At 45.3% G+C, this 12,784-nt stretch overlaps 1 protein-coding gene across 1 annotated transcript in view; it reads right to left on the bottom strand.

The window, feature by feature from the left end:
• The window catches only part of MB21D2 (Mab-21 domain containing 2), a 62,329-nt gene extending 56,068 nt beyond the window's left edge, over nt 1-6,261 (bottom strand). Inside the window, exon 1 of the mRNA XM_074592495.1 lies at nt 5,723-6,261. Coding sequence (XP_074448596.1) covers nt 5,723-5,933 — 211 coding nt within the window. The 5' untranslated portion in view covers nt 5,934-6,261. The remainder of the gene's footprint in view (nt 1-5,722) is intronic.
• Between the last annotated feature and the right edge of the window lie 6,523 nt (nt 6,262-12,784).

The raw sequence follows: 12,784 nt of genomic DNA, 5'->3' as shown, positions 1-12,784 counted from the left end.
CCTCTTCTCATAGGAAATGAGGTACAGCTCTTGCTTCTCAAGTTAGTTTCATACACTAGCATCACCCAGCCATAGGTAACAGACTCAACGGCTGGCTGTCTTTCTTAGACTCAAAGAGAGTTCAGAGGTCTATGCCAGAGCCTCTACCTGCAGCTGCCACCACAGGGTCTCACACAGACATGCCTGGAGGTGCAGCTGTCATCTCAATCACTGTTCACAGTGTCATGCTAAAGGAGCCCTGGCTACTGAAGCCCCCTTGACTGGAGGCGAGAGCTAATATCTTGGCCTTAAACACATTTCTTCCTAGAACTTTGTCACCTAACCAATCTTGCAGAGTACAAACCGCTAGAGTCTGATCTGGACAGAGAAAGGAACACAGGGAAGGGTTTCAGAGATATGCCTGGGGAAATCATCTTTGCAGCAGAATTGGGACATGCATAGGGGCAAGAGTGTATGTCTCAAGGTCCAAGAGAAGATGTAAAAGGTTTAGATGTACAGGAGATGGTTAAAGCCATCATTGGCATTTGTCAAATGAAAACTAAGAAAAATGATCCCAACTATCCAAAAGGCTTTACAGCTTTGAGATTCTCTTTCGAAGTCCAGGCAGTTCTCTGGACTGGACTCTGCCTATGGGCTACTCTGGGTCTCTCAGTACACATCCATCTTATAAGTTACCAAAGCTATAATAAAACATGTCCTCCAGCCTTCCTGAGCAATGTTGTATTTACCTTTAATTTAGCTTCACCTACAAAAATAGCCAGCTGCCTAAAAGAAAGTTGAACAACTGGTTTCTGACTAGAATTGCTCCTAATGTTTTAGCATTCGTGCAAAGTCATGTGGAAGAAAAAAGGAAAAGTCAGAAACCCAACAACTCACGTATCCTGGTTACCATTCTCCACTATAATTATAAAATTGCCCTTAAAACATAATTGCGTAATTGGGCTTGGCAAGTGTTCACCCAAATCTTTTACAAATATTTCCACAGACTGAAGGAACAGGCGGTGGGCAGTCTGACAAGCCTGCCATGAGAATTTGTGCCCTTAGGACATGTTCCTAGCTATTACACTAAATACTTTGCATCACAGCCTAATGTTTCAAAACAGTAGTTTAGCAAGTGAAGTACCAGCATCTTAAAACAAATTGAGAGAAAGATTTTCAAGCTATTTTCACTGCACACATACATGGAGCAGCAATCCCTTTGAACAAAGGGACAGAGGAAGCAACCAATCCTTTTTAAGTAGTTACAGGGAAAGAATCCCCGGTGAGATGAAACTGGTTGACTTCTAGCAGCTATAATCAATTAGAAGCTACCAATGCCTTGCTAGGTTACTTTACCAGCATAGTATCCTGTCCCTTAAGAAAAAAGCAACACAAAGCCCCCACAACCTCGAATGCAAATACAGAAACGTGTGGCATGCACGAAGAGGAGACCCAACAGAAGCCAGAAATGAAATCTGCAATACAGTAAGGTTGTTTTTAACAGCTGTGCATTATGCATTCAGCAGCACAGGGAATGCCAGCAGGGAGCCTTTATTAACATAGGCCTCAGAGTACAGTGTGCTCCTATCATGATTGGCCTCTCTTGAGAAAAGGCGCACACACACAAAAGACTTAACCCTAGAGAGATCACTCCAATCCTGTTGCTATTTCATCAGCTCGACACCACAACAGATACCAGAGAACTTCCATGATGTATCATAGACAAACAGGTAACAATTCCAACAATGCCTGAAATCTAATCTACAATAGGAGGTTTCATCAGCAAGTTATGACAGGTAGGGAAAGGGATAAAAAATACTGCACAAACCCACACAACAGAGTCACATTACCAATGTTCTGCTATACAGATCCCAGACACGGGGGAGAACCTTAAAATGCTCCTCTTGTAGAAGATGCTAATAAAAGCAAGCTGTTGTCAGGACACCTGTGTTCTCAGCACAGCAATCTGCACCTCCACTGCACATGTTCTAGGGGCCCATCAGTCCAAGAAACAGCTGGAAGCCTTGCTACAGATGCAGGGGCCCAGCAGGGTAACTCACTCCATTTGGTAAGCTGGTATTGGCAGCAGAAATCTTTTGCCGATGCCAGCTCTGCCTCCACTACGAGACTTGCCTCTATCACAAACACTTGCTAGCACTCCCAGCTCAGCACCAGGCAGACCCCAGAGAAAAGGAAAATGCTCTCAGAATAGGCTCACCACCTCTCCTGTATCAGGTGCTGATACAAGCTCTCTAGAGGTCTTGTCAACAGCTCTAAGTTGCAGCTGGCTGCAGATCCTCAAAGAGTGGCCTGTCCTGGTGGGCAGCTCCCACAGAAGTGAGATGCAACCACTGAAGTGACAAAAAGATATACTAGAGGCCTGGAAAAAAAAAAAAAAAGGCCACTTTACCTTCAATTTAAACCGACCCTTCCCCTGATTTGGCAGGGAGAGGGCAATGAGAGGAAAGAGAATAGCATGAAAGGTCCTGAGCATCCCTCTTCTGAGTCTACAGAGAAGAAAAAGTCTCATGATAGGAAAGGGAAACAAAATACCAACCTGAAGCGCTTGAAAACTGCTCTAGATGACTGAACGCCAACGTTGGAGGAAACAGCGCTGTATAGTCTGTATTTATTCATATGTCCTTGCTCTTTTCTCTTCTCTTGTTAAGAAGTAAAACACAGAGTCAGTATCCCTAATAACATGAGCTGGGTTGAGGCAGCAATAGAAATTTCAATGGAATGTACTCGTTCCCAAGAGCATAATATATGGCTTTTTTAAGCCTAGCACACCTGTGCATTACAGTACTTTATACTTAGAGGCTGAACAGAAAAAGACAGGTAGTGTTTATTAAAGAAGCTTCCTGGAAGTAGTTGTACTGCAGGAATGATACTCTCTAGGTCAGGTACCTCTAAAAGGTTTTTCATATGAGTGCTACGCACCTCTCATCACAATAGCGGCAAGTGCTTTAAAAATCAAAATATCATTGACTGTAATACCATCACTTGACAAAAATACTCCTTTATCACTCTTTAAGCACAAAAAAATCCAAATCCGCGTCACAGGGAGAGTAAGTAATTAGCTCCTTTCACGACTGGCAGGCAGAGACTGGGTCTCTCAGTCGCTCTCATCCAGCCCACTGCCCAGAACACAAGACTGTCTTTTCTCCACTTGTTTTCTTGATTAATACAGCCTTGAGGCTCAGTTATACCTGTGCCAAAGAGACAAGTAATGATCAGGCACAGCCCAGTGCGAGTACAGGAAAGGCACCAAAACACACCTGTTGTTTCAGTGTAGGGTGCTAGCAAGACCATATGGTCTTGGTGACTGTGAATGGGATGCCCAGGAATTGCCCACATTCAGAAAATACTCACTTCCCCCACTACAGGTAGGTCATTTGCATCCTGTTCCAATTCCTAGGGCACAAGAATTTGGACAAAGGCATGACAAGTGGTACCTCTCCCTAATTTTATCATAGCCCAACTCTTGAGATCTCCCAGAGTTCAGTTGCTAATAGCCAGGGCAAGACAACACAGACAAAAAAGAGTTAATATAAATAGAAAGAAAAGATCTGACCTAGAGGGCAAGCCATGCAGAGTACAAACATCCGAGAATCTGCACAAAGTCTCCTCGCCTATCATTCATCCACCAATTACGCACCAATGTAATTAAATCAGGAAAGCTACGTTTAATTTTCCTATCATCGCCCGATGAGATAAGAGCAGTACGTATGGGAGGGATCAGGCACAGGGGAAAGAGCTATTTATTAATAAGTTAAATCCTTTTAGATTTAAGAGCCTCTCTGGCTAAGAAGGGTCTGATCTACAAACACAACTTCTAGGTGTAATGAAGACAAATGAGACACCCCATCTGCATTTCTGTCCTGGGCTTGGTCCTTAAGTCTCTTCTTTTATTCAGAAACAAGTCTCATTGAAAATTGCCAGGCATAACTTAAACAGAAATACAGTTTTTGTTTAAAGACTGGTTTTAGTTTATGTATTTAAAACTGAAGAACACTCATCTCCTAGCCACTATATTAACAAAGACAGCCACATTAATTTACTTTATTTCTAAACAGCCCAAGGCTCCCTGGTTTCACAAACAGCAAGGCATTAGGGTGCATTTGCAGAAAAGCAAGGCACGCTCCAGCCCATTCTTCTGTCTTTCTTCTTTTGCCCTCTCTCACATGAGGCAGGAAGAAATGCTGTGGTCCCTGTCCCCTGCAAAGACTAGTAATGCCTGAACAGGATCATATAAAGATCTCTCTGCCTGCTAGCCACACACCCAGAACTGCTGCTCTGGCTGTTTTCTCTCCACTCCTCTTTGCTTCGTCCCATCCAGCCCTGCTTCCTCAGCCGGTTATTTAAAGCCCTGATTGAAAAATGTGTCAGATCATAATAGTGGATGACTTCCACAGGATCAGGTTTTCAATAACAAAAATCCTACAGGCTTTGATGCAGCCATGGCTTCACCACATCTTTTTTTTTTTTTAAACAGGAAGGGAAAAATATTTATAACAGCAACTATAAATATACATGCTACTGACTTTTCAACTTGTTGTCCTTGTTCTCAGGCTAAATTTAGTCTGTTATATCCTGTCCAGCCCTTGGTGAAAAAGCCATACACACTCAAAATTGTGCAAATCCCATGGCAGGCAATTATGCTTATCCAGGTACCTTACAAGATAACCAGATGGACAGGTAGATTCTCATTTAGTATGTTCATGGCTATAGAGGAAGTGATTATTATAGTGCTCACCCCCCAATACAGAAAACAATTATTATTGCAATAGGATAGCTCTGTGCTTCTGAATGAGAAAAGCGATGTAGGCTTTTCATGGTGTATATGTAGACCATACACTTGGTTTGCGCCAAATATGCTTCGAGGGTGTATATATGCACCTCTGAGCTACAAAGAAGCATTCACTGGCCACACCTGCTGTTTACCCATGTCCTTATTTTACATGCAGAAATGTTTGAGATATTGATTCAAACCTGTGTGAGTGATTTCAAGGTCCAGCCTGCATGTTAAAGAACATCTTTTCGTATCCTGAAGGCTTTCATTTGTGTGAGTGATTTCTTAGTCAAAACAAGGTAAATATTTATCAGGAACTGACTACCTAGAGAATCAGAGTTGTTAGTCATTCGTTTCACTGGTAATCCTAAAAAGCCTTAGTCATGCCAGAGCCCAGGTGATTTCTGCAAGGGGCAACTCATGTTTCACCCTGGTTTGAGGATCCCTGCCCACGATTCAAAGTTTCACGCAGATGAGGACTCCCCCGCCACAATCTGACTTGCTCCACTCGCAGCAAGTTTTGCAACCTAAGCAAGAAACGCAGTTCAGAGGATGCTTCTGTACAAGCATCAGCCGGTCTAAAAATCAAAATAAGCGGCCCAGAAAAAAATATCTGTGTTTCCTACAGCCTTGATAATTGGGGGGGGGGGGAAACAATAAAGGGTCGGGCTCTCCTCGCCTCCAGCCGAGCTGGCTCGGCGTCTTTCTCGGGCACCGGCCAGCTCTGCGACCCAGCCTTTCCTCCGTGCTTATAAATACATCGCTGCTCAAGGCTAGGTGGATAGGACGGGAAAAAAAGAGTTTCTTGGGGGCGAGATTCGCCTTACGGCCGGGGTCCCCCCAGCTCGGCGCGGGGAAAGGGTCCGCCGGTGCCGCATCGTCGGGGAGCCCTGCCCCGGGGTCCCCGGCCGGCATCGCCACTGCCCCCGCCCCGCACGGTCCCTGCCCTACCCAGCATGGAGAAGATGAAGTCTTTCGCCGTGTGGATCTCCAGGGCTCGCTGGTCGTCGTACTCCCTCTGGTCGTGCTTGGTGAATTCCTGGATGAGTTTATTCAATTCCTCCACCCTGGCTCCCGATCGGAAATCCAGCTCCGGGAAGGGAGGCTTGCTGTTGGTGCCGGCGGACCCTGCCTTGCTGGCGAGAGGCGCCGCCATCTTCATGCAAAAAAAAAAAAAAAAAAAAAAAAAAAGGAGGAAAGAAGGTGGGGGGGAAGGCAAAAAAAAAAAAAAAAAAGGAGGGGTTTGCAATGTTGCAATGGGAGAATGGAAGCGGCGCCGCAGCGCAGCGGCAAGCCCGGGCGCGGGGGCTGCCTGCGCGGGCGCGGAGCGGGCCCCGGGAGGCGCGGAGCGGCGCCGGGCGCCGAGATCAACAAGCGGCAGCGCCGGCTGAGCCCCCCCTACCCCGCGCCGCGCCCGCGGAGCCGCCCGCCCGCCGCCGCGCCGGGGGCCGGGCCCGAGCGGAGCAGGGCCGCCTGCTGCCGGGGCCAGGGGGCGCGGGGGGGGCTAGCTCCTCTGCCGGCGTCACGGCGGGCGGGGGCTGTGACTGGAGCCGGACCTCCGGCTCCGGATAAAATTCCCTTTTTTTTTTTCTTTTTTTCTTTTCTTTTTTAAATTTCAATTTAATTTTAAACTTCAGCAAAAGCCTTGTCCTGCAAGTGGATTAATAACCGGCTGGGAACTCTGCTCCTCCCACGTTCCTGAGGCATTCTGCGCTTATTCCTTTTTTGCTCTAAAGGCATCCTGAAGATTGTTTATATATGTGTGTGTATTTCTATATATATATATATGAATTATTTTATCATATGTCTTAGAATCAATGACCAGGATAAAGTATCCTCACCGCAGCACTTGAGACCAACCCTGCCTAGAAGCTCCTGGGAGCTAAATAGACAAAGGATAGGAGGGGAAATGGGATCTCAGAAGACTTCCCTGAGGTCAAGCAGCCTGTGGCAGGGAGCCCAGACCTCTGATCTCCATCCATTCCCTCATCACCAAGACTACATGCTTCTTTTCTTTATGTATTTTTAATGCCTTCTAACTTTTCAACCTGCAGTGGTTTTCTCCCTGATCTTCTGTGCCTTGTCCCATCATTGAACATCTCTAGCACAATCCATTATTTACCTTAGTGCATCCACTGGAAGAACTGTCTGTCTTCCTGCCCAGGGAGCGTACAAATATATTGTGTTAGCCTTCTACAGGGCATTTCAGATGCTATGGCACTGATGCAAACTGCTTGGATATGTATTATCCTCTCATGATTCTTGGCAGGAAACAAACCTTTCAGCTCAGTCCCAGAGTACGGTAAAATATGTCTATGAAAATTAGGTATGAGGCATTCAGAGAAAAAACAGGAAGGTGAAACTAAGCTCAGTGTGAGGAGGTTACAGGCTGGTTTCCCTGATGCATATTAAACACAGATGCTAGTGTTTAGACCTGAGCTCGGGAATGTGGCTTGGCTCCTCTGGACTACTAATCTTGATCAGAATTGGGAGTTCAGCACTTCTTGCAGTGGGACCTTATCTGAAGAAGAATGAAAATCAAGGGTAGGTTTGGACCCTGTAACAGAAACCACAGCCTATTCAAAGGGGAACAGCTGATGCTTCTGGCTTCCTCCTTTAACTACTTACACAGCTTTTGAGGGCACTGATATGCTCATTATCTAAGAAATGATGTCCCAAAGGTAAAGGTAGGAGCGCGTGTGTGTGCATGCACATGCCCTCTGCTGGGTACACAGGCCCTATTGTGTTCAGGTACTGCTCACAGCCGACGGACACACAGCAACTTCATTCACCCACTGAGCCTTGGTGATCAGCTGCATTGTCACATGAACTTCTGACCGGCACCATGGTTGACTTTGACCAAGCACCTTTCCTTCATCTCCCTTCCCAGCAAAGCATACAAATAAAAACAATTAACTGATAGCATTAACATAATGCAGGATCTGACTTGTAGAAGAGCAATTCGCAGTGTTCAGTGTTGGTGGCCTGCCTGGCTCAGTCTGTGCCCTCCCGTGCCAGCCCTGCCTGTCTGAGCACTCAGGACCTCTTGCCTCCTGCCACTCTCCGGGCCTGAGAGCCCTGTTGCTACTTCTCTGCAGTGGTTTTTTTGTCTGGGGTGACAATCTCCTACAGGCAGACAGCTCCCTCTTGTGATAACACCGCTCCCACAGGAGTCACGGTAGCTCCCGAACCCCAAACCACTTCAAGACCTCCTGTTTTGCCCTGTCCGCCTCCGAACATCTGTAAATCCCCTGTGTGCCTGCCATAACCATTTCTAGCTGTGTGGGTAACCTTGTTTCACTTTTCCATGGTGCAGACTGCCAGCAAACCCCCAACCCTCTTGCCTCATCTTTTTCAAGCTGATGTTCCCCACAGGCTTCATGGACTGTGTAGCTTTCTTTCCTAACCATGTCTTATTTGCTGCATCGTATTTCAATTCTGGGACTTCCAGTAGCTTCCTCATGAGCATTTTGTCTCAGATTCTGTCTTTCAGTGGGTCAACAAACGGTCTCACTGACGCTCCACCCACATCATTCACAGACTTACTTTGTCATTTTTTCCCCCTCTTCATTTAAAATGTTTAAATCCCATTCAATAACAGCTTCATAGCTAGCTTTGGTTTCCTGAATTCACTAAACATCTATTGGAAACATAAAGTGCTTCAGAAACACTTAATGCCAGAAGCAAGGGAGATTTCAGTTTGATTGCCTTTTTTAATGGCACCTCTGCTTGAAGTTACAGTTACCTTCATATTTGCAGAAAATTTCCATTAGATCAGGGTGTTAACTGCTCCATGCTTCTTGCTCATTTGGAGTTTGCTTAATTCCTGGTACCATGAATTATTCAGAAATTGCTCAGAACAAGAAAATGTGCTTTGTTTAGTGTCTGAGCTCAAGCCAACACTGTTAACCAAGAGCAGCACCGAGCAAGCAGTTTTAATTTTCTTCAAGAATCTCAGACAGGTACCGCACCTCTCTGCCCCACCTCAGTGCTGAGAGAAATTCTCCTTCATGAAAAGCAGTTGTACTTGCAAAAGAAGGAGCCTTTTTGTCACCTTCTCTGGAAATCTTTGAATGGGCTTGGGTCCCTCAGTGCCAAGTGGGATCTGCTGCACCGTCATATGCTTGTTAATACCCTTGAAACTGCATCAGCTTGCAATTTTACCTCATCACATCAGTGCAATTTAAGATCTCTGAATAAATACACAGTTAATTCAAGTCTTACGTAAATCAAGCACTGGGGATTACTTGAGCAAATAAACGAGAATGAGATTGCAAGTACGGTTGGCCATGAGTTTTTCTACCAAATCTTTTTTCTTTCTGAAATTGAACTCTCTGTGGAAACATTGCAGCATCCTCAAAGCTCCTTTTGTGAGCATTATTTGGGACGTAAGAGGACTCTGTGGCATCTGCCATACTGGGCCCAAGACTTACCAATGAGGACATTCACCTTATTCGGGATAGCGATTGAACGCCCCAACTACTAAACCTTTTCTCACCTGCATTGGAATCTGTGCTCTCCCTCTTCACGTGCACTCTTCCTTTCTCCCATGTGTTTTCTCTTTCCTTCAAAGTGTCTTCCTCTTTTTCTCCTGCAAAATAGACTTCCTCTTCTTTTTCTGCTGCAGAACAGATATCCTTTTTTTTTTTTTTTCTCAGCACCACTTCCAGCATTTAGAAATAGAACAGGCCACAGAGAAATGAAGCGAAAGAGAAGAAATAACTGTTCTCACTTCTGTAGCATGACCTGAGACCTCAAAATGATTTTCGCACTTGAATAGGCTGTCTCAAAAAACTGCTGTATAGCAAGTGAGTATTAATACCACCATCCTAAGAGTGGTGAAACAGTTCTGCAGTAGCCAAGAAGAGCAATTGCCCTGGGATACCAAGGGAGAAAGACCAGGCAACTCAGGGCCTGATGCTCAGTGCATCTCCTTTAGGTTCTGCAAACTGGTAGGGCAAATTAATTGGCACAAGATCCAGAAATAAGATGGAGCCTCAGATACATCATCTTAAGATATTTCACTGCAGCTGGTAATTAGAGTATGACGCAGAATGAGCTAGATTCATCCCTCATTTCATAGAAACTGTACCCAGATTTTCTGAGGCTAAAAGTAGACTCAAGAAACATCTTCCTTTTCTGTACTTAGCACTGAAGCAGCTGTAGCTCAAAGCTTCACGTGGCAAGGGGCTTCACCAGGAACAAAATTGCTGACTGGAAGCGCTCTATTTTTCCAATCTGGTGGCTGCAATTCCTTCTTCCTATTATCGCAGTACCTTCTAAGCTGTTCAAAGGTCCTTTGTGCCTTGTGTTGCAGAAACCTGGTCTTGGCCTATAGAACAGGCTGTCTGTGCAGATAAGAAGAGTGACACAGAGCGGGGAAGTGAGCCATGCACAGGGAGGGAGGCGTGCAGCAGCAGACCAAGGATCCTGCTGTGCCATCTTCCTGTCTCTCCTTCACTGGCTCTGTATCCAATTCTGCTCTTCCCACTGATAGCTGAATCCCAGCAGAGATTTCCCTCCTTTCCCTTTTCTCCTCCCTACATGCTTTCTCTTTGTGGCCTTCATTCCCAGATCTGCGCCAGTCCCAGGAGAAAAGAGCCCAGAGTGGCACCAAACCTGGTTTCACATTTACCAGGTGCTCACTTTCATTAGGCTGCCCTGGTGATATCCTTATGTACTTCAGCTGCTTTGCTGATCTTTGGGTCTTTCCCTTCACTAGCAGTCCCTAGTCTGGTTGTGGAGTGAGGCATTTTGGGACTCCCGGGCAGGACTGGAATGTCACAGCATGCCATGACATCACTGAAGTACTCCCTGCGCTTCTCTGCATTAGGACTTCCCCTTGTTCTGGTGCCAGAAACTTTGCCTGTATTTCACACACCCCAAAAATGTCTTCAAAACAGCAGTTACAGGTAGCAGCCTTCGGACTCCACAAGGCTGGGATCAAGAAAGGCTGAATTTAGTGCAGACTCAGGGCAAGGAGAGTCTTTCAGATGAAGTTCAGACTCATGGTCTCTCCCTGGCTTTGCTATTCAAGTTCTATGCTTTAAAAGGGCAAGACTCGAAGGAACTGTAGCGAACGTAAAGTCACACAGCCCCACCAGAGCGCTCCCAGACTCTGGAGATCTGGACCTGACAAGGAATTGGGCTCCTGCTCTGTATCCAGGGCTCCCCCTTCCCTTTCCCCATTTAGAGAAGAAAGCCAGTCCCATTCTGGCCCATGCACCCCATTAATTTCACCACTTAGAGCTGTCTCCACATGGTGACATGTGTGGTACCAGCTGTGAAATTTGCCAGCCAAAGCAGCATGGATTATACTCAGCTCTGTCTCTCTCCAAGCACCTAGTGTGTCCCAGATGTTTCCCAGAGACCATGAGAAGCTCTGCCTGCCCATGACCCCCCTCCAGTCACCCCTTTGTCTAAGTTAGTGTCTGTAAATAAAAATCTGGGTGATTTACAGGCACAATTTCCATATGCAAAGGATTATGACAGATCAATCGCACCCAGCACACACCACAATCTTGAGGGAGTTTTAAAGAGGGGTGTGTTACCACCTTGACAGACTCAAACTTTTCCTCCAGATTAAAAAAAAAAAAGCAATGCCTCCCCCTGTGAAGAGTTGTGAACTCCTACATCCTGTCAGCAGAACACAGCATCGAGCTGTCCACATGGCAGCGAAGCTGTGCTCATTAAAATCTTTTGAAACAATGGCATGGCATCTGTCATAGCCAGCCTCAAAGTACCCATACTCAGGATGCTTAAAACATTTTCTAAAAGAATAGCAGATGCTTAGTGCATATCCCAAGCTAGAAATATATCTAGCTCGTGTATCCATCAAGGTTTTTGAAGTAAGTTCTAAGAAGTAGACTCCTGATCCTGATTCTAAACCAGCTTCAGACACTAACTATTTGAAAGACTCCAGCCACACCATTTACTATTCTTGCCTTCGTGTTCTTTTTTTTTTTTTTTTTTGGTGTGTGAAAATATACTGGTGATCCGTTTATCTCATTGTTGTTAAGTATAATTAGATTGTACACAGACACCTTTGAAGCTGATCTGATAAATTTCATAGTCTATAAGTGGGTTGGCTCAGGGCCTCTGTAAGCAATGTTTGGAAATATTTCTGCTGCTCGTTTCCTGGGCTTATGTCAATTTTCTGTCATTAGTTTTATTTTTAAATTGGGATTATCTCAAGTAGTAAAATTTGGATTCAGATCTGAGCAGCGTTGAGCATTGTAGTGCTGTACTGGAGCTAATGCTCTGATACAGGGATATGACCAGAACATGAAATCCCTGATCTATGTGCAAATTCCCCCTACACGGAGAGGATACAGCTTTGGTGTTTGGGTTTGGTTCCAGGTATAATAAATAAATTCTGGTAGGGCCGACTAGAGAATACAAACAGCAAGACACGCTCCCTTACACTTCTGCGTGCATTATATACGGCTTGACTACACTCATTGCTGTTGTTCATGTGTAGCTAATTACTTGTATTACAGTAATACCAAAAGCCACAAATGAGAATCAGGGCCCTATTGTACTGGAAATCAGATATAAACATAATGAAGAACTGGTCATTATCACTTGTGTTTCATTTCACTGTATACTCCGAGACCTCACTCAGCAACTCTCTTCCAACCCAGGAGCTTAGAAAAGTTACCAGCGGGTCTGTGCCTGCAATGATATATAGATCTAGGGTGAGAAAAAACAATTATACCATTTCTCCTGTGCCAAACCTCTGCTCACAAGGTGGCTACCAGCAGCAGTTTAACCCCCGTGTCTCATTCTGCAGGTCTTGAGAAGATTTCAACAAGGCGTTTTTCATGCAGACTGTTAAATAGCAACTGTCCTTGTGATTTAGACATACCTGCTACTTCTTTGGAGCCTCATAATGTACCAATCCCAGCATCATTTGTTATTTAAAATCCCACGTTGAGTTCACAAGTGACTCAGTTCTCCAGACCATTGGGTGGTGGTTGTAGCTGTAAAAGATGGATATCTTTCCAAGTTTGA

This window comes from Larus michahellis, chromosome 6 (genome assembly GCF_964199755.1).
Source record: "Larus michahellis chromosome 6, bLarMic1.1, whole genome shotgun sequence".
NCBI lineage: Eukaryota > Metazoa > Chordata > Aves > Charadriiformes > Laridae > Larus > Larus michahellis.
Note: the sequence above shows the minus strand (reverse complement) of the source record. Positions and strands in the feature narration are given on the sequence as shown.